This window comes from Zootermopsis nevadensis, unplaced genomic scaffold (genome assembly GCF_977971745.1).
Source record: "Zootermopsis nevadensis isolate Lab colony 2312 unplaced genomic scaffold, Znev_1.0 Znev_ptg000061l, whole genome shotgun sequence".
Taxonomy (NCBI): domain Eukaryota; kingdom Metazoa; phylum Arthropoda; class Insecta; order Blattodea; family Termopsidae; genus Zootermopsis; species Zootermopsis nevadensis.
This window is the reverse complement of record NW_028259192.1, coordinates 6,828,632-6,853,424: the sequence shown is the minus strand read 5'-3', so window position 1 is coordinate 6,853,424 and position 24,793 is coordinate 6,828,632. Positions and strand designations below refer to the sequence as shown.

General features: G+C 38.5%; 1 protein-coding gene across 5 annotated transcripts in view; it reads left to right on the top strand.

Annotated features, from left to right (window-relative positions):
• The window catches only part of Ctl2 (Choline transporter-like 2), a 72,599-nt gene that overhangs the window by 23,785 nt on the left and 24,021 nt on the right, over positions 1-24,793 (top strand). For 2 of the 5 annotated variants that reach the window (XM_087340505.1, XM_087340508.1), the window contains exons 1-5: positions 5,507-5,651; positions 9,009-9,232; positions 14,439-14,561; positions 17,061-17,224; positions 17,887-18,055. In XM_087340505.1, the coding sequence (XP_087196631.1) occupies positions 9,154-9,232; positions 14,439-14,561; positions 17,061-17,224; positions 17,887-18,055 (535 nt within the window). In that variant the 5' untranslated portion in view covers positions 5,507-5,651; positions 9,009-9,153. Of the gene's footprint in view, positions 1-5,506; positions 5,652-6,593; positions 6,624-9,008; positions 9,233-14,438; positions 14,562-17,060; positions 17,225-17,886; positions 18,056-24,793 lie in introns of those variants that run through there. The other 3 variants (XM_087340506.1, XM_087340507.1, XM_087340509.1) reach the window with 3 other exon arrangements.

Below are 24,793 nucleotides of genomic sequence, written 5' to 3'. Positions count from 1 at the left end.
GGATTCGAACCCACGGTCCCAGTGACCAAGCGACACAAGCCTCAGAGCACGCAGCCGTCCGTTAATTACCAAAATAAAATAGTGTGTTATTGTCTAACGAAGAGTTTTTTTGCAATGGAACGTGGGACATTTACCTGAAGCCAATATCCAAACCTCCTCGCTGGCGTTCAACTTATACTCCTCCACGAAATATTCCCTGACGAATAAGTCTACGTTCACCTGAGCTAAGTTCCCCAATTAACCTCCATAAACCTCAAAATTAACAAAGGCGACAGCCGAGCTGGGCGACTTCTGGTGCTGGTATATTAAAGTGGGTTAGTTGGGTGAAGTTAGGTTATGTTGTGTTTATGTAGGTTGGGTTTGAAGAGGTTGGGGTAGGTTAAGTCCGCTTGGTTCATGGTGGTTTAGGTTGCGTTGCCCAGGGGAAAGGCATGTGCCCCGGTGTGTCGTCACGATGTGCACCGGAGGGGGCCTTTGGGGTTTGATGTTCTGGGGTTCGGGGCGAGCGTGGCGTACAGGATACACATCTGGGAGAAAAATCCCATATCGGACCCCCAAAATATTGGGCAGAGTCTCGTTTGTAGGGCGTGACCGAGCCCTGGTAGAGGAGGGTGGATACTCCCTGTGCCAAGTAGTCCCAGGTTGGTTAAGTTACGTTGCGAGATTAAGTTGTTTTAGGTAAGGTTATTTTGGGTTAGGTTAGGATACGTTGGACTAAATTAGGTAGTTTGGTTGAGTGATTGGTTGGGTTAGAGTGGGTTTAATTTCGTTAATTTGGGTAACATTTGTGTTGTGTTATGTTAGCTTGGGGTAGTCTTCTTTTCTTTAACTTTCTCCAATCGGAATACAACGAAACATAAGTTGAAGACGAAGCGGAAATAACTCATGTTTAGAGGACTTTAGTTATTTTAATGCCTAGAACTCTTTAACGCAAACAATTTGCTCTTCTGCATGAAAAGTTTGATTTTCATAACATTATGGTATTAGACAACAGAGTATATAAGAATCAATTGTATTCAACTAAAGTAGTTTACTTTGGTGTTAACTTTAATTACAGACTATGTGCTTAAATTCGTGGTGTGTTAAACATCTTGTTCTGTAACATTCCTTAATTTATTTTCATATATAATTGTGTAAATCGTTTATTGTGAAGGATTTTATTCTTCGCGTATTTTAAAATGAAGAAATGAGGTCACGTTTGAAGTATAAATAAATAAATAAATAAATAAATTAAAATTAAATTATTTGGTTATTCCGTCAAATCACAGTGTATTTAAATAAGATAATTAAAATGATTAAACTATCATTCTGTGTTCCATATCGAATAATCGATTTACAATTGGAACGGTTTACAACATGTTTCGGTTTTATTAAACCATCATCAGGTGTAAAATTATATTAATGATGGTTTAATAAAACCGAAACATGTTGTAAACCGTTCCAATTGTAAATCGATTATTCGATATGGAACACAGAATGATAGTTTAATCATTTTAATTATCTTATTTAAATACATTGTGATTTGACGGAATAACCAAATAATTTAATTTTGATTTAATAAGTCTCAATATGACGCAACTACACTATCTTATAAATAAATAAAATCAACATCATCAGCTGTCCTCTGCTTGAAAATGTACATTTTAAGTGTAGGTAGTATTCCTACTGCAACTTTATTACAGACTTTAAATGCCTGAAATGTGAGTTGTGTTCGTGATAAGGAAGAAACAAATTCCCACAATCCGTGCTTTGCTTTCCGTGTTGCCTATTTATAAACAGTGTCAACATCACAAATGTTATCATAGTACAAACATTATTGACGGTGTGTTAACATTCAGACAAGAAGTTCCTGGCGCTGTTCACGAAACACTCTTTCCTATTACACAGACTTCCAGCCAACAAATCCTGTGTTTTTAATGTTATATTTTTGTTCTGCAAGTTTATAATCCACATTAACGTGTTCTTTAGTTTATGACGCAGTGTGTAGATAAATGGTCACAAGATCGAATCCTAGTTGAGTCAGAATCTGTTTCTGCTTTAAATTGTATACATATTACAGATTATCACGATATTTCAGGGAAAGAACTTGTTTATTTAAGTACAGATTCTGTGTAAGATATTTTATTTGGATGTAACCACATATTTTGTATGAATGTCTTATTGAATCACAAGCAGTGGGTTGTAAAACGTTACCGGGATATATATAATCTAGTTGTGGTTATAACTGTTAAATTTAAACCTGAATGAAACTTCTTTAACAGTGATTAATAATTTTCGAGAAAGTACAGGATGATGGAAATGTCTGTCAGCCCATATTAAAATACAGAACTCGATTAACATTTCCAACATTTGATGTAACATTGTTTTTTTATTTCTAATATAAATGTCATTTATTTTATGACGAGCAGAACACATGTCAGAAATGGATTGCGAGAATTTTCAGTCATTCTGTGTTAGCTTACCGTGCATCACTTCATAAATGTATGGTAGGTGGTGCTGTTGTCACTCACACAAGTTTATGCGTAAGGCTACGTTTACTCGGCGAGGGTTTATAGAATTCAGTTAGGGATCATAGTCGGGTACCTGCGTGTAAACAGTCCACGAGTTCCCCGACTCTCCTAGTACGTAAGTAGAGGCATCTACTTCACTATGTAGCGTCCCAAAGACAGCCACACGGCGCCAGACTTTGAAACCTTATTGTAAAATGCAAGTTTTCAAGACAACAACTGTGTCAGATACAGGAGAGGTCTTAAAATAATATGTGACTCTACAATGAAATGTGCACATTTGAATATAATTTATATTAAACTATACTGAAGTATGTAAGATTTGAGGTTTTCACAGCGGTGAGTATGAAGATTTCTGTCTTCTGGGTTGTTGCGCTGTGTAGTCTGGTCGATGTTTACCAACGTTTCAGAGGTCCTACTGCCTCCGTCATCAGAGTATGAAGATTTCTGTCTTCTGAGTTGTTGCGCTGTGTATTCCGGTCGATGTTAACCAACGTTTCAGAGGTCATACTGCCTCCATCATCAGGGCGATGAGTATGAAGATTTCTGTCTTCTGGGTTCTTGCGCTGTGTAGTCTGATCGATGTTTACCAACGTTTCAGAGGTCATACTGCCTCCGTCATCAGGGCGATGATGGTGAGTCAGAAGTATGTTTAAAAACTTAGTGTGCGTGTTCCAAGATCAAAAATAAGAAAAAATGTCCCTATGAACATGGGTCGCAAATGGTTCATTTTCGAAATAATAGTCAAAAATAGATGTGAAAGTGAATCCAGCTTCCAGCAAAGACTTTAAATTAACGTCTGGGCAGGAATTGTTGGCGATTTGCTTATTGGTCCACACATGATTCCATCGCGTCTAAGAGGACCTTCATATCGGCGATTCTTAAGAAGACACTTGCCACGTCTCCTTGAAGATGTACCACTGAATACAAGAAGACGAATGTGGTTTATGCACGACAGAGCCCCAGCACACTTCTCCCGCCGCGTCAGATGTCATCTCAATGAACAGTACCCTCAGCGATGGATTGGGCGTGGTGGCATGGCCACCGAGGTCACCGGACCTGACTCCATTGGACTTTTATCTGTGGGGTCACTTGAAGTCCGTCGTTTATGCAACACCCACAAACAATGATGACGACATTTTGGTAACGTGTGCAGAATGCATGCCAGATGGTTCGAGGTAACGCATTCGTCAGTCTTGTGAACGTCGTGCTCGTGCATGTGTGGAGAATGGAAGAACAACCTTTGAGCATCTGTTATAAAGAAACATCCCTGACCTTACACTTGCCGATAAAGGCATACATTGAAAATTATTTTTGGCCATTATTTCGAAAATGAAACATTTGCGACCCCATGTCCATAGGAACATTTTTTCTTATTTTTGTTCCTGGAACACGCACACGAAGTTTGTAAACATACTTCTGACTCACCCTGTATATAGGAAAATATTAGGGCAAGTTTTTGATTTTACATACTTGGGAAATACATTTTCAGACCACAAAAATGATACAGATATCAAATTATAGAAATATAATAAGATGAATGTGTTATTATAAGACATTTTGGCAAACATGACAGTTGATACGAAATTGCGTTTACCCTATATTACCTCAAAATCAGCACTCGGTTACAGCAGTGAAATATGGTTTGTTCTGTTATGGGTCTTAAGGAAAAATCACGCCAGGTTTTGCAATTATCGACTTTACATATGACGAACAGAGTGCTCAGTATTTACTAACGGAAAATACGGCAGTTTCTTACAAATTCATCTTCTGGAACTCAGGACAATTTTCAAATCCTTACCCAGAAACAGAATTTGCCTTAGCGCCGTTCTTCCCTAGTACTTACTATTCGAACAACAGAAAACATGTTTGCCGGAATTCGAAGAAAGAAAGAATTTTTCTCTCGCCCATGGGTGATGGGGTCAACAGCGAATGGAATGTAACTAAATTATAACATAGAGTAATTCTCTTTGTATTATTTTCAACTACCAACAATGTAAGTATCGAACGACAATGGTTAGGTTAGGGGTTAATTTAGTGTCTTACTCAAGAATTTAAACGCAACCCCCCCCCCCCCCCGAGGGGGGTTCGTCAAGTATTTTAACCACCATTCGGGGGGGTTGTTTAGTGTCTTACTCAAGAATTTAAACGCAACCCCCCCCCCCCCGAGGGGGGTTCGTCAAGTATTTTAACCACCATTCGGGGGGGTTGTTTAGTTTCTTACTCAAGGGTTAAACACTTGAATGAGACTCTAAACTAACCCTTTCGAAGGGGGGTTAGTTTAGTGTCTTACTCAAGATTTTGAAACGCAAACCCCCCCCCCCCAAAGGGGGGTTGGTCAAGTGTTTAAACCCCCCATTCGGGGAGTTAGTTTAGTTTCTTACTCAGGGGTTAAAACACTTGAATGAGACACTAAACTAACCCCTCGAAGGGGAGTTAGTTTAGCGTGTTACTTAAGATTTCAAAACGCAACCAATCCCCCAATCAATTGTTTTAACCCTCAATTCGGGGCGGTTAGTTTAGTTTCTTACACAAGGTTGGTTGCGTTTTACAAACTTGACCAATCCCCCCTAGGAGCTCCGAAAGGAGCGCCCTGCTCTAGTGTAAGAAAATGTTTTTGAATTTATAAATCACACCTGTAACAATATTGGCATAAAGTAAAGTAAAGCTGTCCCACTAGGCGCTTGGGGGGAGAGGTGGTATAGCTCCTACTCATTCTTTACCTCGGCACTAGATGGGGTGAGTGGTCAGCATCACGCCCAGGCCGTGCTTTATCCCCGGAAAGGACCCCGGTACCCATTGTAGAGGAGGCTGGGTGGGCCCCAGATCCGGTCTGGACGCAGAGGTTAGAGGAAAAATCCTCTGCCCGCATCGGGGATCGAACCCCGGTCGCCCAATCCGTAGCCAGTCACAACAATATTGGCATAATAATTAAAATTGTTACGTCATTGTTTTCGTTGAAATTTGTTGTATTTCATTAGTGTGTATTGCCTTCAACAATCAGCTTTTCTTAGTCTGAAAAGAAATGCGTCTTAGACAGAGTGCTATTGAAGAATATTGCCTTACACTCTCTGAATTTTGCTATTAATTCGATTGTTTGTTGCTGGTGGGCATCTAGTTCCCTTCCCATAAACGAAGGCAGAGGTAAAGACTATTTCTTATTTTATTGCTATTATTATTTATCAATTAGAAATTCGAATGCTTAAAATAACAAGGCATGTTTAGTAGCCGAAAATCTTGATGAAATGGTTAGAACCCTTAAGAGTCTGGTGGTAAGTATGTGTACCACCTGCTTTCACGATTAATAACCCTTCATTGTGTATTTGTGGGTTTTGTATGATTCTCAGGGTAAACAGCGATAATTTTCTTAAACGGCATTAACCGATTGGTCTTTGTATTGGTGAAGTGCAGTGTTTTCCTTGCGGTACGGACTGAATTCTTAAATTACATTTAGACGATCTTCGGCTTCAGATGGTTAATACACGGGGCGCAGACTGAGAAAAATAGTTCGAAATATTTGCATTTGTTGATACATCAACTTTGTTAAAGCTTCTTTGCCGGTTGTGAATTTGTTTTATATAAACACTAGAATTGCCTCAATAAAGTGTAAAGTACTCCATGTTTTTTTGACGTAAATACGTCTATAAGGAAGGGTCATTCGGCGAAAAAGTGTAACGAAAAAGTTACAGGAAAATCTGTAAGATCCGATAACAATGGTTACCTAGGGAACGTCGTGTTTACTCGGCATTATTGTTACCTAGGAAACGTTACGTTACATTACTTTACATTACATTCAGCTACCACAGACCCAGCTTAAGCGTAACTAATTCAAGTTAAATAAGCAAAGTCTTAATCAAACTTTACTCAATTGTAAAACAGGTATAAAGGAAATATTTAGAATAAAGCCAATATATAAACTTCCTTTCCGTATAGACGTATTTACATCAAATTCTCCGGAACCGTGGTTCCACTGTCACTTTTTTACTGAAGAAACAATAATTGTTATGTCATGGTTTTCGTTGACATTGTCACATTTTATTGGTATTTATTATTGACGTCAACAATCGCCTTTCGTTACTGTGGAAACAAATGGGCTGGGAATCGCTTGTGGAAAAGGTGCGTCGTACACAAGATACTTTTGTGCAATGAAAACCTTTGAAAATAACCCAATATACACATTTCATACGAATTATTAAGGCACTTCGTTATCATCGGTTGTTCTTGACATACGAGGTGCGATCGGAAAGTTTCAAGACTGTGTCAATAGAGGGCGAACCGGATGTAGTACGAGCTTCTGCTGCTAGGGGGTGCGGCCTACATTCATAGTGAATCAGTGTGCCAGCCGGCATCATCGTATTAGCATTTGTTTATTAGTTACGGGCGTTTTGGTAGTGCATTACACCGACCCTCCTGCGATTTCGGAATGGCGGATTTTCATGAACAAATCAAATGTTGCCAAAGACTCGCCAAAACGGCTACGGAAACCTATGAAATGCTAAAGCAAGCATTTGGGGAGTCCGCAATGGGTCGTGCACAAACTTTTGTGTGGCATTCACGTTTTAAAAATGGCCGAACCTCTGTCGATGATGACGAGCGTTCTGGACGACCATCTTCGAGCACAACGCCCGAAAATGTTAAGACGATTCGGCAGGCCATTCACGAAGATCGACGTCGTACCATCAACGACTTATGCGACATTGTTGGGATAGGCTATGGGACCTGTCAGCTGATTCTAAAGGACGGAAGCGGCCGGCAAAGTGGCGCAACCACAACTGGCTGCTGCATCATGACAACGCGCCAGCGCACACCGCCCTCAAAGTTCGGCAGTTTTTGGCCTCAAACACCATGGCCGTCATCCCGCACCCTCCTTATTCGCCGTGTGACTTCTTCCTCTTCACAAAGATGAAAATTCAGCTAAAGGGAAGGAGATTTGAGACGATAGAAGAGATTCAGGCAGAATCGCAGATGGTGCTTGACAGGCTGACAAAGAAAGATTTCCAGGGATGCTTCCAGGCTTGGCAGCGGCGCTGGGATCGTTGTGTTCACTCCCAGGGAACTACTTCGAGGGTGATGGATGAATTTAATACCTGAGATAAGTGTACGGGTTTTTATACGCGCAGTCTGGAAACTTTCCGATCGCACCTCGTATAATCTGTGGATACATTTAAAGAAAAATATATACAACTATGGCCACCATATGTCAACACCTCAGTCGCCTGCGACATTCTTAGTTATTCCTGACAACGAGGTGCGATCAGAAAGTTTCCAGACTGCGCCTATAAAAACCCGTACACTTATCTCAGGTATTAAATGCATCCATCACCCTCGAAGTAGTTCCCCTGGGAGTGAACACAACGATCCCAGCGCCGCTGCCAAGCCTGGAAGCATCCCTGGAAATCTTTCTTTGTCAGCCTGTCAAGCACCATCTGCGATTCTGCCTGAATCTCTTCTATCGTCTCAAATCTCCTTCCCTTTAGCTGAATTTTCGTCTTTGGGAAGAGGACGAAGTCACACGGAAGTTGGGGTCGGTTCTTGCAAGATCTTTGAGCTCCTGACAAACGAGAAGTCGATTCTGCTTCTGGTCCTCAGACAGGAGCCTTGGCACAAACTTGGCTGCATGTGGAGTTCTTCCTTTAGAATCAGCTGACAGGTCCCATAGCCTATCCCAACAATGTCGCACAAGTCGTTGATGGTACGACGTCGATCTTCGTGAATGACCTGCAGTATCTTCGTAACATTTTTTGGCATTGTGCTCGAAGATGGTAGGCCAGAACGCTCGTCATCATCGACAGAGGTTCGGCCATTTTTAAAACGTGAATGCCACACAAAAGTTTGTGCACGACCCATTGCGGACTCCCCAAATGCATGCTTTAGCATTTCATAGGTTTCCGTAGCCGTTTTGGCGAGTCTTTGGCAATATTTGATTTGTTCATGAAAATCCGCCATTCCGAAATCGCAGGAGGGTCGGTGTAATGCACTACCAAAACGCCCGTAACTAAGAAACAAATGCTAATTCGATGATGCCGGCTGGCACACTGATTCACTATGAATGTAGGCCCAACCCCTTAGCGGCAGAAGCTCGTACTACATCCGGTTCGCCCTCTATTGACACAGTCTTGGAACTTTCTGATCGCACCTCGTATGTCATTTTGTTATCGCAGCTTGATGTTTCTTGGCTCTTCAACCCGGTTGTAGGTTTTCGCCGCCTCCTTTCCGGAGGTTTCTTGGTCTTGAAGTGTACATTTATGTCAGACACAGACAGGTTGTAGATTCGTACTCAATCATCAGTTTCGTTTCTTCGGCAGTCCTCATCTTCTTTGTTCTCTTTGCGTCCTCCGCGTCCTGAATTTCTGTTCTCGCGGGAGTGAATAAAAGTTCATCTGTGTTAAACTTTGTAGAGCAGCTCAATTTAGAGTTTAGAGTGGCCACGGGCTCTATCGCTGTATGGTTAACACGACGAGAGCTGCTCGCAAATCTCTTCTCCCTGTTCTCTTTGTTTAGACTAAGGAAAATACTATACCTGACCAGAACACCTGTAACTGTTTGAATTCGTGTGAATTGGCCAGCCAATCCTGTGTGAAAATTCCCACGCTTGCAATTCATGTGTGGAGGTTCCCACGCTAGCAAGGAATCTGGAAGTTAGGTCATGAACACGTGCAGTACTCGAGTGGACACAGTGGACGGCGGGCTTTCAGCCAGTAAACAAAACGTTTGTACCCGTTATGGTAAGTTGTATGAGAGGATTCAAATTTCTAAAGTAAAAGTATTTTGAGTTATTCCATAATTTGTTGTTCCTTTTTAATATTTATATAAACATTACCACGTCAACCCTGAGGTGATCCTTGTTCCCCACTGACTCTAGTTCGGGAAATAACCTTCTCTTGCCGAAGGGTACCTGACTATGATCCCTATAAACTCTCGCCGTGTAAACGTAGCATAAGTATTGTTTGTTACTGCGGGCGAAGAGTGCTGGGTTCTGTTCCATTGGATTAATCATACCAATTTGGGTGAAAATTGTTCAGTAGATTTAGAAGTTGAATTAGGGTTAACACAAAGACATGGTAATCTCATAAACCAGGATAAGGAAGAAGGCTGAAAATATAACCATCATTGCTATAATAGTTTGTTTATTTGACGACGCTTTTTTCAGTAGCTCAGACTGTATAGCGTCGAATGAGAAGATGATTGTGATTAATGAATTGTGTAGTGAAGACCAAGTTATTTACTAAGTTATACGACTTACGGTGATTGGATTTTGTTTGCCCAGGACAGGGACCGGTGGACGGCTTTGGTTAATTAGATGATGAACCTACTGGTTCCGTAAGCCACCTAGTTAGTTAATTAGTTAGATATAAGATTTACAGGTTTTTGATCAAGAAAATTCAACTGAAGATTTAAAATATCAAACCAAAAACGCAGCACAGTGTGCCGTTACTACTGTATACAAAATAAGAACGGGAGCTAGCATGAACGCATTAGCTAAGAGAAACGTAAGACCAGTTTTAGAATAGTGTTTCGCAGTATTTCTTCGCCTTAATTCTTCAGACATGACGGCTCGCCATAAAATGTTTTCTCAGGAAAAGGGGGTACGAAACTGTAGTCTACATGGCCGTAAATATGTACAGTAAAACCCCTCAAGTTGGACACCCCTTTATATTGGACACTTTTAATTGGAACCGGCGAATATCCTATAATTTTACATGTCCACAATACCATATATCTTGGACACCCCTTTTGTTTAAGTTGGACAGATTCATGCACTTAACTTCGATGCATTTCAGGGAAACTTTTTCAGTTACATATTTTGTTATTTTGAATCTCTGACTGATGAATGCCTCCTCTCTGGAGGATTATATTATGGACATTGAACCCATCATTGGATTGCATTGCAAGTGTTTAACTATTCTTTTGCTGAACCCTCAACTGGACTAAAGTATTGCAGAAGACACAGCTTTAACTCCATCAGTTCTGTGCTTGCATTTGAGTTCAGGCTGTGTTAACAGAAATGGAATTTTTCTTTTTACGAAGGGGAAGCGAAAATGTTATTGAGGCTGAGGTGTAATGTGCAAAGCATGGGAGTGGGCTTCAAAAGATTATTATTATTAATGCTATTGTAATTAATTATTAATTCAAATAAGTCTACAGTAGTTAGTGTATGTAAGTAAATAGATTATATTGTCATTAGACCACAATCTGATTTTTCTATTTCCCTCTATCTTGGTCAACTCTGTAAGTTGGACACATTTTCGTGGAAGCCCAAGTGTCCAACTTAGAGAGGTTGTACTGTATCTACATATAAATCTTTGAAGGAATATGAAAACAAAACATAACACATGTTTACTAGAATTATCGATGATGAACAAATGTGATTGTGCGCGAATCTAACGTGATGATTTCAGTGTAAATATAATAGATGTAATTAGACAAAATGTTTATAATTTTTAAAGAATAACAAAGGAAGTTGCAATATTACAAAATTCTTGAAGGAAGAAATACACTTTTTCTTAAGATACATAGTTTTTGATAGGAGTGTCGAAAGAAATTTTCTCTAAATTTAAGTAATGTGAAAGTTGGAGGTTGTTCTTAACAGTAAGAAAGGAGGATGTAGCCCGGGGGTGGGGTGGGGGGGCAAACTAGGTCATAAGAAAACGACAAACTGAGCTAAAACAGGAAATGTGTTATATTCTTCGACGGGATGTGGGTTCACCGGACTAAAACACTTGGTACATCTTGGGAAGTTGGGAAAAAATGGAGTTAGGAGAACCAAAGACCCACGAAACATGACACTTAATATATATAGATATATAATTAATGATTATAAACACTAACACGTTAGTGTTGGTGTTCACTGGGATGGCATCGGGACCTACGCCGCGATGCAGAAATATCACAATATCATTTTTCCGCGAATAAACAAAACCTCGATCCTCGAACTTGTTAACGAGGCGGTTCTGCTGTGTTAACCGCAGATATTTATTCAACGTCGCGTGACTGTGAGAGTGATTGTGCTTAATTAAATTGCGCGTACCGGGATATATTCCTCTGGAGGGCAGAGACAGTCGGATCGTGAAGTTATACCCCATTGCATGGCTTCTTGTTGCAAATGGGTGTTGTCGCGAGAGTGCTACAGCAGTGCAATCTGGGAATAAAAGAAAAAAACTGTGCCTGGCAGAAGAAGTTGTTTTGCCCTAATCCTTTTCGCTGTACACATCGCCAGTTCGTATTCAAGAACACTTTGAAAGAAGATGTTGTTCCCCAAATGAAATCCGGCGACCTGTAATAAATCTACAGAGCAGAATCCTTTTTGAATATCTGTATCTTACAGCTGGTCACAAAACCCAGGTTGGTTTTTATCTTCAGGTTTTACGATTGATTTATCTGATTTATCCTGGACACTTACCATCCGAGGTTTCTGTGCTGTGTCCGAAACTGAACTGAACGGGTTTAACAGCTGTTAATCAGTGTCTAGAAGAAATACATGACAATGGGAAAGCAAATGAAGTAGATGTGTGTGTTGCCGTTTCTATTACGACCAAAGGCTGGCGAATTAAGTCAACAAACGAAGTAGGGAAGTATTTTAGCCCCATGAAGCTCAGGTGGAGACAGTAAGCTCAGAACGTATTGCATGAAAGAGGCGTTGGGGAGGTCCAATATCGTTTCAGTCACATGTTAGTTGTCCTGTTGGAGGTCACTCTACTCCAAAAAGCACGGATTATTTTAATCTTTAAAATGTTTGCAAACTCCAGTGTGTGTGTGTGTGTGATAATACAAATAATTTTTCACGACCGAATGACATTAAATGATTAATAGTTCTGGTCTAAACTGGGGGGGGGGGGGGTCTCAAATTCGATTCATGGTTCGGGGGCGTGCTGTCTTGGCTGAATTTTGCGGTTTTACTCAGTCTTTACAGACAAATGATGGATTAGTGCCGAAAGATAGGTCATGGCAGAAATTTTCATTTATACGTACTGTAGATGTTGGTACAGAAACAGAATCAGGACTCATTTTTCTCACAGGAATCTGGACACCGTTCCCGGAATGGGAATCGTTGCTCGAATTTTTTAAATTTTCTTGACAGTGAATGCGTTGCTTCGGTCCAAGTTCTTGAAACATACCATTGCCAGGGTTTTCGTGCTGTATCTCAGTTCCTCGGTGAAAGCTGGCTTAGAAACTTACAATAGGCTGTGGCAGTTGATACTGTGTCATAAAATAACGTTAGAAGCTATTGTATATATGAATACTCAGGAGCTCAGAGGAAGCAAAGCATGGAGCGTTTGTTTTCTATGTGTTAAGAGGAGCTTGGCTAGCTCAGTGAGTGAAGTGACAGCTTCTTATCCTTAACGCAAGAATGCGCTGTTGGATCCATTTTAATGTTATGCTCCCTTCTGCATGTAGGTGGCGAAAATGCTCTCTTCCCCTTAGATTTTCCACCAGTCTTATGTTGCTTAGTCAATAAATGCCGAATTATCGATGTAGAATATTTCATTTTATTTGATTCGTTGAATATCGGTAGGATTTCTTGGATGAATAATTGGCCCAGGATCGTCGAGTTTTGGGCAAACGGAGTCCACATGGCAGTATTTTTGTGACTGACTGCTCGTCTACGGGGAAGAACAAACCACGTGTCGTTAATGTTCAAAGCTAGTAGGCCCCCCAAGTACCGTATGTCTTCAGTTCGGGTTTTTTTACATCTTCTCTGATACCCGGCTAATTCAACTTCATCTAAACTAGGTTCTGGCACTAACAGTTCAGCCGTTTGTATTTTTAATCTGTCTAACATCATCAGTCCCATGAACATTTATTAGAAGGTTAAAGAAAATTTTTCACCTATTCAAAATGTTGATTGTATCTACAAGTAAATTGCCATTATAATCTTTTACCAAATTAGTCTGAGGTTGATATCCTTTCTTAACATCATTTGTGCCTTCCTCCCTTGTTACAATTATTAATTGTCATCCCAGTTCGTATTTGCGACTTTTTCAATTCAATTCAATAATAATAATAATAACAACAACAACAACAACAATAATGATGAGACACTTTTACGGCATAGATAAGACCCCCGTTTTGCCGTACGCTCCTGGGGACATCCGTCGTTGAGAACGACAAATGTAAAATTTATTGGAACTATTCGTTCCCCACTACCAGGCAGTTAACAGCCACTAAGCCTGACATCGTTCTCATCAATGCCTCTGGATGCACTATGTATGCCATCGAGTTTTCGGCCCCGGCTGAAACAAACATAGTTGTGAAGGAGACTGAAAAACGGACCTTGTGTTTGAGCTAAGACAGCTGTACTCAGGATTCACTGTCAAATTAAGCTTATTCCGGCATGCTTCTTGGGTCGCTCCGGCTACTGCGCGTGCGCACGACCCCAACTCACTGTAGCCGCCCATCTCGTGGTTTGAGCCGTGACTACAGTTTCACCGAGTTACGACGGCAACACGCCTGAAGTTTTTGGCTGCTTGTGGACCAACTAAACAATTGATTCATAATAATATTTTATTACATTCCATGGATCCATAAGACAGTCAGATGACAATAGGATGTGGGAAAAGTCATAATAATAATACAATACATATTATAAAGTACAGTTCATACTATTATATAGATTACACATAATACAAAGGGTTCGCCTAAAGAAATGATAAGTTACAAATAGATCTACCCATTATACACAGAAGAAAATTTATCACTTATTTGTAAACAACATAAATTCATTGACAGAATCAAAGGAGTGTGTAATTAAGTATCTTTTTGATGCTACCTTAAATTACTCCTTCTTATTTACAAGACTTGTGAGACTTGAAGGTATAAACTTTGCCCTGGATAGAGCATGTATAATTATTTGTGAAATTGTATCTTCATTTCTTATTTATTATGTTTTTCATGAGTAAAACGTTTTTTAACACAGCACTTGCTTTGTTTCAGGGGAATGTTTAAAGTATGATCCTACGTTCAAAGGGCCCTTGCACAAAAGATCCTGCACTGATGTCATCTGCCTGCTGTTGTTCATATTCTTCATTGCAGCTTGGATAGCTGTTGGTACATATGGTGAGTCGAGTATTTAATATATTTCAATCTGACATATAACCACATTTTTGTACATTAGCCTTTTGGCATTTCATTTCCTGTTACTTTGTTAGCTGAAAACATACAGAAGCACAGATAAATAGGTATATACATGTAGGATTTTAAGTTTTCAGCAGTGAGTCTGAAGATGGCTGTCTTCTGGGTTGTGCCGTGTAGCCTGGTAGAATTTTACGAACGTTTCAGAGGTCCTTGCTGCCTCCATCATCAGGGCAATGAGTAATCTGTGCATGAGGAATGAGTTTGAGATATGAGAACTAGTAGGTCTAGGTGGAACTCTGGCCAAACTGGCCATTGAATTGAGTGAATGCAAGGGAGCCAATGGGAGAAGAGCAGACCACACAGTCTGGCCAGAAGGAGGGGGGGAAATAGGAACTTGCAGGGGTAGGTTGTCTGCAAGAGATGGAGTGGGGGGGACCATCATTATCAGGGCCATTTGGAGACCCACAAGGAGGTCACTTAGCAAAAGGAAATGAAGCTAGAGGGATGAAGTGAAAAAGGAGGGACTATAAAGGGAATGGATGAAAGAATATATGAATAATAATAAGGAAAGGAAGATACAGGAGAGAAAATTGAAGGGGATATGGACTGAGTAACTCAAAGAGTTGGAAAAGAGAAACAAGGAACTGACCAGGGCTGGGTTAGTGTTCTGAAGTGGACAGTGTGTTGGCTAGTGGCCATGGCAGGAAAAGCACCGCTGTATCAGAGGCTTCCTACATCCTTTGAGGGAGTGGATCAGGGGCTTCCATGACTCAGATGAAAATAATTTGCTCCCTGTTCTTGCTGTTGGGTTGTGGCTGAATCTCGCTGACCTTTCTGATCATCCATACCATGTACCTGGAACTGGTGGCAAGGATGGTGTTCTGGAGTTGGGTGTAATGGCCCAGGTTTGTTTGTGTTTGTCGACATTTTACTTGCCTGAATGCTTCAAATGGCTGCAGCACACACTGGTCCTCCTTGACCTTAGTCTCAGTGGAACAGTTGGTCTGCCCAATTTAAACCCGACCACATTTGTAGGGCAGCTGTACGTGCCTGGATTCTTTGAGTTCCAAATCTTTTCCTTCAGAGGCTGAACTAAATTGGTAATCTTCTTTGGGATGAGGCCCACAGACTTGTGCTGTGCCTGGATAGCATATTGCTGAAGCAGTTGAAAGTTATGATCTCAGAGGGTTGGAAGGCGACTGACAGATTCTGCCAGTTGCTGTAGCCATTCTGCCTGAAAGTGGTCTTGACAAACTCCAGTTTACCATGTAGGATTTTCTAGTTACAAAAGCATCTGGTACTGTGCACCAGCATGGATAGTAGTTTGTTTGGTGGAATGGCAGTGGTGAGAGTTCCAACAGCGACCAACAGATCCACCGGGCTCTCAGTTCACTGGAGGGAGTCACACTGCCCCCAAAGAAACCTAATGACCCTGATGATGGAGGCAGCAAGCAATTCTGCAGTGTTAGTAAATTTATACTACATTTCACAGTGCAAGAACCCAAAAGACAGCCATTTTCAATTCCACACCTTGTATGCATTTTAGAGTTAACTTTGTCAGAAGAATGGTGGGTTAGATTTTGTATGAAGCTGCTAGGATTCAGATTATGCACTATTATAATTAGTTGGTTTTATTCCTGTTTTCTTAAATAGGAGGAGTAGGACATTTCAAATGCTGTAATAATTGTTCCTTTTTCATATAGTTCATATATGTCTGTGTCTGCCAGAAGTGATGTTTTCTCTTGTTGCATGAATTCTGTTAGGATATGATTAATAGCAGGTGATCATATTGTTGAGGTATTTCAATAGGAATTTTGCCTTCATCAGAACTGGATCAGATACAAATGACCTGCCTCCTTTCATTAAGACCCATGTAAATGTTATAATTAATTAAAATAATCTTTCTCCTATTTAGAATATTGTTCAGTTTTGGAAGTACATCACGATTGTCATCCTTTACCAAGTTCACTCTAGGCTGATATTCCTTCTTAAATATACAGGGTGAGTCAGAAGTATGTTTACAAACTTTGTGTGAGTGTTCCACAATCATAGGAACATTTTTTCTTATTTTTGATCCTGGAACACGCACATGAAGTTTGTAAACATATCTCTGACTCACCCTGTATTTATGTATCATAAGTCTCTAATACTTTATAGGCCTAATATTTGTCTTTGTGCCATTCATTTTATCAATACGAATGAGAATTTGACATCTCTCTTAGATGGGTATAAATTGACCACTGAAGAAGTACAGGGGCACTGGTGAAACATCTTCAGAATTTATAAATTCCTTTTTCATAGAAAGCTGCTCTTAAATTACTACAGTTGTATGTTCAAGGTATTAATTTTCATAGATAATATACCTTTTCTTAACTTTTATTTTGTACAGGCAATGTATTTTAATTTATAAACTTATATGGAAGCCTAAAAACTAAAATAACATGGTCAGCTACAAAGTCTTTAAATACTTCATCTCCACAGCATTTATGCATGGTGATCCAGCGAGGCTGTTGACACCAACTGATTCAGAAGGTCGAAGGTGCGGGCTCGATGTTGAAGTGAGGAACAAACCATCTTTATTCTACTTTGATCTCACGAAATGTGCTGTTCAGAATTCCATTATCAATGGCTGCCCTACGCCACAGGTATAACTTCAGTTATGTTTAATTTTTCTGAATATTTTTAGTGTGCCTTACTTAATAAACTTTTGTGTAGGGTGTCTGAATTACTTTTGTGCTCACTGTTTGTTTCACAAGGTTGCCTTCTTTCTGTCTTCTATAAACAGTGGGAGATTTTCCACCGCGTCTGTCTTCACTCCCTTAAAACGTAATTCCAACCTAGCAGAGATGCACATATTTGAAGCAAGAGAAACTGTAGCAGCTTTTCAAGGAAGGAAATCTGAATTTGTTAATGTACCTTGAGAGATACGCAACTTTTGTGAAGATTGTCTTGATTAGAAGTGTGAAGTAACAATGTGACAAAAAATGAAAAATATAAATTTGCTTCTTGAGTTGACAAAAATAACTTACTGACGACAGGTGTGTGAAATGCTTTGTGGTAAAATTTGAACACACACACAAATTTGAGCTTAGTGAAAAGTATCAACTTGGCCGTGTTGTGAAAATTTGAAGTTACATTTAACAGATGTGGGATTGTATGACGTAAGTCTCACTGACCTCCGTCTTCTGATGAAAATATTTAATGGGAAGTAAGCATCTGTTTCTTCATTATATTCTTTATGGTTTTTGTGTTAAATTAAACCTTTATCAAAGTATAATTTCAGCACGTTTTTGCCTTATATATTCAGGTATGTGTTGAGAAGTGTCCTACCATAAACTTTGCATTTATAACCGAAGTTAATGATTGGACAAGTAAGATGATCTGCAAGGAAGGAGTTACTTTGGGAGATAGAAGTGATGCAGAAAAAAAGATAAATGCAAATCAGTGTGCAGGATATTATCTGCAGAGCAAAGAAGGTGAGAATAATATATTTCCTTATATATTGTGTATTTTGTCATTAACTTAAGTACATGAAAGGCTAAATAGCTTATATTTGTGAAAGTTTTTTCACATGTGAACGTAGGCAGTTTGGATGCATAAGTGGGGCAGATGGCTGATATGTGCCCACAGAGAACACCCAAACAAGAATGAAGCTCCTGGTATTAAACATGTGATTTATGTCCTAAACACAGTAAACACAGATTTGACTAAAAAAATATAGCAACTTTGCTTTTGCTTGGTTTCTGGCATTGCTTCATTCTAAAATGCCTAGTTGTGACCATTTGAGTGTTGAAGTTCCTGGACGCATGATATTCTTCATGTTCCTGGTTTCTTAACAGTATCAGGACACTTCTTTTGAAACCAATGATGTCAGTCACAGGTGGCATAGCCTAAGAGCATGGGTGTGAGTCCCACTACTGAAACATGATAATGGACCTTTCTAGAATGTTTGAAAATTTATGTTTAAATTGAACAGAGTCAAAGCCCTAAAAGCATCTTTAATTTGTAATATCCCCTTTTAAGGCAGAAGCATCACCCTTTTTAAGTATGCATTTTATGTGAGCTGTTTGTTCAATTCTGCATTTAAGAACATAAAAGCAGTCTTTAAGTAATGAGAAAACCCTCAAATTATGATCCGTGTCCTTTTATTTCAATTTGGAATAGCATGCGTACTGCATCTCTGTTCACAAGAGCCCAGAAGCTTAACAGTCACATTTGCCAAATTACGAGAAGCAAAAATTAGTATAGATTTATAAAATAATGGTTGAAGATAATGTGTATCTTGAGTACATGAAGCAATTCTGCAATATAAGCTGAGACTGGATTAATATCACAGAAATAACAATTCCTAGCATATTAAAATGATAAAATATATTAGACGAAACCAATGATTATATTTTTACTCTAAAAACAGCAACAATTGGCACAGACAATAACAGTTTAAAAAACAAAAATTCTGTATTTCTGAAGTGAACATCAGTTGCCGATTCATAGAGAAGTAACAAAGTCAGCTGAACTCCCTTCTCTTACATTGTACAATACAAAATGCATCTCAGAGTATGTTTAACATTCATGTTTATTATTTACAAGCTCTTCGAAGTTGAAGCTCTAGTATTTAAGAATTCAGTCTGTTCCACAAAGAAAACACATTATAAACCTAGTAAAGATGCCCTGTTAATGCTGTTTAAGGAAGTGATTCCTGTTTACTGTGAGAATCATACAAAATACATAATGAAACAGATGGGACATACATTTTTCATTGGGCTTTAAAGGGTATGTCTCTCAAGTTTACCTCTTGTATTATTTTGTTTTTGAGCCATCTGTTAAAGTATTCTGTATTAGCCTCTGTTACACAGGAAACTTTTAGGTTTATTTAATTTTTGCATTTTACTGCAAAACATTTGATTCCCTGCACCTGAGAATACCTTTATCTTCTATCCTATGGTGGTCATTCTCACTATTTACAAGAACAAAGTTTTCAGGATGATGGTGCCTTAAATTATTTTATTTTTTAGAAAACTGTGAATTAAACTTCCTTCTTAACAAAACATCAGCTTCATTCATTATGAAGATAAGGGCTGCAGTTTTTTAACATACATTGCTTAAAATGTTTTACAGCTATAAGAACATGGATGTAGGACAATAAAATCAATATTTGTTATTACCAATAATTTTAGTCATGGTGTTAATTACGCTAGAAGCATATTGAATAAATTTTTATAGCCTTGATGAAAGATTTCTTAGAAATTACTGCATTCAATTTTATCCTCCAGTCTATAAAGGTGGCAGTACTTGATTCCTTTCATTGTTGCTGTTTTAGTACTGGAGTAATTAAAATAATTTTTTGCTTGTGGTATTGAACAGTTAATGTGTGTATGGCAAGCACAGGTGTGTTTTAACCTGTTAAACCTTTGTTCCTGCGCTGTGTCTTGTATTTTATAGAATGTCTAAGCAGACTTGGAAACTAGAAACTTCCATACTTTTCCTTTCAGTTCTTGGCATTTTATACAATTCCTAGGCGTTTTGTACAATGTTCAATTTGGTAATTTGTCTGAAAGGTTTACATATAATCAGTCAACACTCTGTGGAATTTCACTTTTCGCTACACATTTTGTCACAAGTGTGTTATCCTTGGTGGTGGGATAATACAGGAAAAATTTCTTCTTGTTTAAAATGAAACAGCAGCTATGTAGACCATGCAAGCAGCTGTCCATGCTTTTACCTGCACCAGCTTTGTAGCAGTAACAGTCAATGACAGTAGTCTTAACTACCTTCACTCACGTTATGTGAATCTATCATAGTGAGAACAACTTTTAGAAAGTGGAATAAAAACTCACCGTGCTGCAGAAAATGCTGAAAACATATCCTTCCTGATTGAATCCATTCAGTGTACCTGCAAAATGTGTTGGTATTCACTCTCTGGAGTTCTTCCCTGAAAATTCCTTAAATTTTATGATGCATGTTGCTTCTTAGTTCTTCAAATTGTTGTGATTTGTTTTATACACTTTATCTTTAAAAGTTCCCTACAAACAAAAATCACAAGGTGTTAAGTCAGGAGAGTGTGGGGGCCACAGTCAGCTAAATATCCAGTCACCAAATATATCCTGCAGTAACCTGTATGTGTCATTATCAGCTGTTGAATAATCTTTCTAGATGGCACCATATAGCCATTCTTCTATTGGTTTGCCATAGAATGGGCTTTAGGAAGTTGTTCATGTGTCTGGCAGCATTAACTGTATCACTGTAAAAGGTAGGTCCTATGTGCACTTATTGCTCACCAAACACCAATTTTTTCATCAAGTTAAGGAAGTTTGAGAATAAATTCTCAATTCTTTCTGCTTCCATAATTCTTGATATACTTCAGGAAGCTGGTGAAGAATTTGTGTTACAAAGATTACTTCTCATGGGCTGAAATTTAATGCCATGATGGAATAAGCATTTTTCTTGAGTTAAATGAATTAGGTTCATTTTCCCATATAAGTCATGAAACAATAATATTTGGAATGTATTGGTTGTCCTGCTGAATAGAACCCTGGTCTGGTAGTACATGGATAATATGCAAAAATATTATTTCCTCTTAAACAAGGCAAAACATGTATTGTTTTCACAAACATCTTGCATTATTTTATAAATATTTTTATGGCTGTTATGCTTCAGTATTTGTTAGTTTGCTGTTTATGCCAACCTTAACTTTGGTCATTTGAGTAGGTGAATACTGAAATCCACTAATTGAAAAACAGATAATTTTACAGGAGATCCGATCAAAAGCTGAAGATGGGAGGTATTGGAAGCAATCTTAAATTTTACAATTATGTTTTTATTGCTTATTTATAGTAGGTATTGGTACAAAATATTTTGTTCTGTGATAGAGAAGGGTAAAGAAAGTGTATTACTTTATGTCCCCCTATTTTCTTTACACCTCTGTCCAAGCTTTGCATTCTGTTCGTGCTGAGTAGAAACAACAGCAATGAATATGACAGGCCTATTATAAATAGGTCAATGTTATTGAAATGCAATTTACCACACGAAGTGAACTCGGTCGAGTCTGCCTTGTAACTGAGCTCCGACTTCACTCCACCCGATGTTCGAGCTGCAAATACACTGCACATCTCAAGGCCATAGCTCTTGTCCCAGCAAACGGCCAATAGACATTTAAGTCTCAGAAGAGATCTTTCTTTGGCTAACACGTTTTGGAAATCACCTGCCTTGTATTGTATTTGGTTATCATGTTTACTCAGATAGACTTTGAGTGAATGTCATTTGCACAAACCTATTGTTTTGTCAATCTTAGGTGCTTATAACTAAAAACAAGAATTTATTTTGGTCTTTGGATATTTGTCATCATTCATACTTAGGACTGATATAGTATTTTGACCAGTGGCTCTTTTCAAACTCTGATCACTGCATGTATAAAATATTAATATCACAGCACAGACATCTTACTTTAAGTTACTGCACATTCTAAGATCCCTGTTCCAAGTCAGTCTCTCCCACCCTTATCCACACAGCTGTAACAATTCTTTGTTTCATGTTAATAAAATACACAAATTATTGCACTTCATTTCATATGACCACTGCTTATGTTGTGCAAAATTATGTAATTTACATACATGCTAAAGATTAAAACAGATTTTATCTAATTCTCTGTGTTTGGCCATCAGAGAATAAGAATTCTGTTTGTGTTTTGAAATTAGCATAATTAATGGAGGATTAAAATATGTAGGATTTGAGGTTTTCACAGCGGTGAATCTGAAGATTGCTGTCTTCTGGGTTATTGCACCGTGTAGTCTGGTAGATGAATCACCCTGGTGACAGAGGCAGTATGACCTCTGAAATATTGGTGGAAATCTACCAGACTACACGACGCAGTAACCCAGAAGACAGCAATCTTCAGGATTAAAATAACTTTCATCTCACTATTTTCCCCCACATTTGAAGTGAAATACTTGTTGCAGCTCTGTATGCCCTGATGTGATCATTATAAATCCATAATTATTTAATATATCAAACATTTTCATGTTATTGATAAAAGCAGTGGGCTCTTGCAAACACAGTAGTGAATATTTGTGTTCCATAGAAAGTGATAAATTTCTTGACTACCTTACCATACTTTCGGTTTCTCAAGGACTCTGCCCCATGGAGTTAGTTAATAAAAACAAACTGAAAGCATACTTAAAAACAGTAGGTGAGATAGGGTCAAGTATGTACAATCTAAGAGCCCTTGATTTTTGTGCTGTCTTCTGCCCAGAGTGTGCAAGCCTTGTAACAGCAAATACTCTGTCATTGTTTACAGTCCATTTTGCTTGTTTCTTTTCTGTACAATACAAGCTGCATTGCAACTTGTGAATTTAAAAAGTGTATAGTTTAGGTCCAGTAAAACTTATTTCAACATGCAAGCAATATTAGAAATATGGTAAACTTTAGCTTCACCATTTACCTCTTATTTTGGAATATATTCTGATATGAGGCCATAAAAATAATACTTCACTTGACTACAGATTCTTGCCTTCCATATTTTTAAATTTTAAAGAGACAAGTTTATTCAAAATCATAAGACATATATACATTATGGCTATAGGAATAGGGAGTGTTCTATGTTCTTACTTTAATAACTTGTTTTTAATTGCACAGATAGCGTAGCACGTTAAAATTTTTGGAACCAAATTAATGTGCTTTGCTGTTAAAGTATAATTCACATGCAATTTCGGTACTGACATAATGAAGATACCCATTAATATTAAAGTAGAATGACTGTAAGTTCAATATTGTTATTTTGTATTTGGACCACCTAGCATGCTGCTTGTACTCTGGGCAGCTTTGGCTCTCTTTCTGGTAACTAGGCCATTGCAAATACAGTATGAGTACACAAAGTTTTGAGAAGTTGCTGGCTCAGAGGAGGTGTTGGAAATGTTTCTCTTGTGCTCATTAACATGCATTACAGCATGTGAACTTGCTCTGGTTTACACGTTGCAGGTCTGCTAAGGAAATCATGGATATGTAGGATTTGAGATTTTCATGGCGGTGAGTTTGAAGATGGCTGTCTTCTGGGTTGTTGCGCTTTGTAGTCTACACGGCGCAACAAACCAGAAGACAGCCATCTAAAAATCCTGGATATTTCATCCTGAATATTCTCTTTTAGTTCATGTAATGTGTGGGAATTTCTTTTGTACACTTTGTCTTTCAAAATATCCCATGAGTAAAAGTCACATGGTGTTTGGTCTAGGGAATGAGATGGTCATAAGCCTTCACTAATAATTCTGTCCCCAAACTCACCACTTATTGACTCTGTGCATCTTTGCTGAGTCCTGTTGAAAGTGATTCTTTCTCTGTTAACTGTGGGAAAATCGTGTTCAGAATCAAATTATACGTTTTCTGAGTTAAATGCATAAAAAAGTATGGAAAATTATTTGCCTTTCACTGATTCCACACCAATTTTTAGAAGTAATTGGTGTTATGTGTGTTCTCTTGCCCAATTAAATAAAATGTAGCTGTGTCAGTAAGAATAAAATAATTGAGCATGAAGCACTTGCAGAAATTTATCATTGTAGCTGGGTGTCTTGGTTTCAATGGATGCACTTGGTGTTATTTCATGCAGTTGAAGGTTTGGTAATTTTGTAGTTGTTTTTGTTGAGGAGACTGAAATGTCAGCTTACTGGGCTAGTTTTACCAGTCATGGTAAACACTTCAATCTTGCACCAGTATAATCAAGTTATCCTTTATTCAATACATGGCATCTTCTTTTTTGGTTTATTTTTCCAGTACTGAACCCATAGTTTTGAATTTATTAATCCAAAAAGAGTGGTACACCTTGCAGGAATATCAACACCAGGGAATTTTTGGTGAAATTTATGACATACATGTGCTGAATTATTTTTTATACAACTGTCACGGATGAAAATGTGTTGTGCTGCTGTATTCTTAAGTGCAGTACCATTTTGAACACTAACCTGCACTCAGCCTAGACATGTTACTCACTGATAACAGAATAGCCAAAAAGCCTGCATCTGATAAGTTTTTTGAAGGCAGCAGTATTTGTGTCATATGGTCTGAATACAAAACAACCAACGTGCACGTTAGTGGAGAATTATTTACAGGCAGTATTCAGAATTATTGCTGTTGATTAATATTTATGGAGGTGGACAATGAATTCCTTTAAAGATTTTGCTATATATTTAAGGAAGGTATTTTATTTTATTTGAATCCATTTTCTTAAG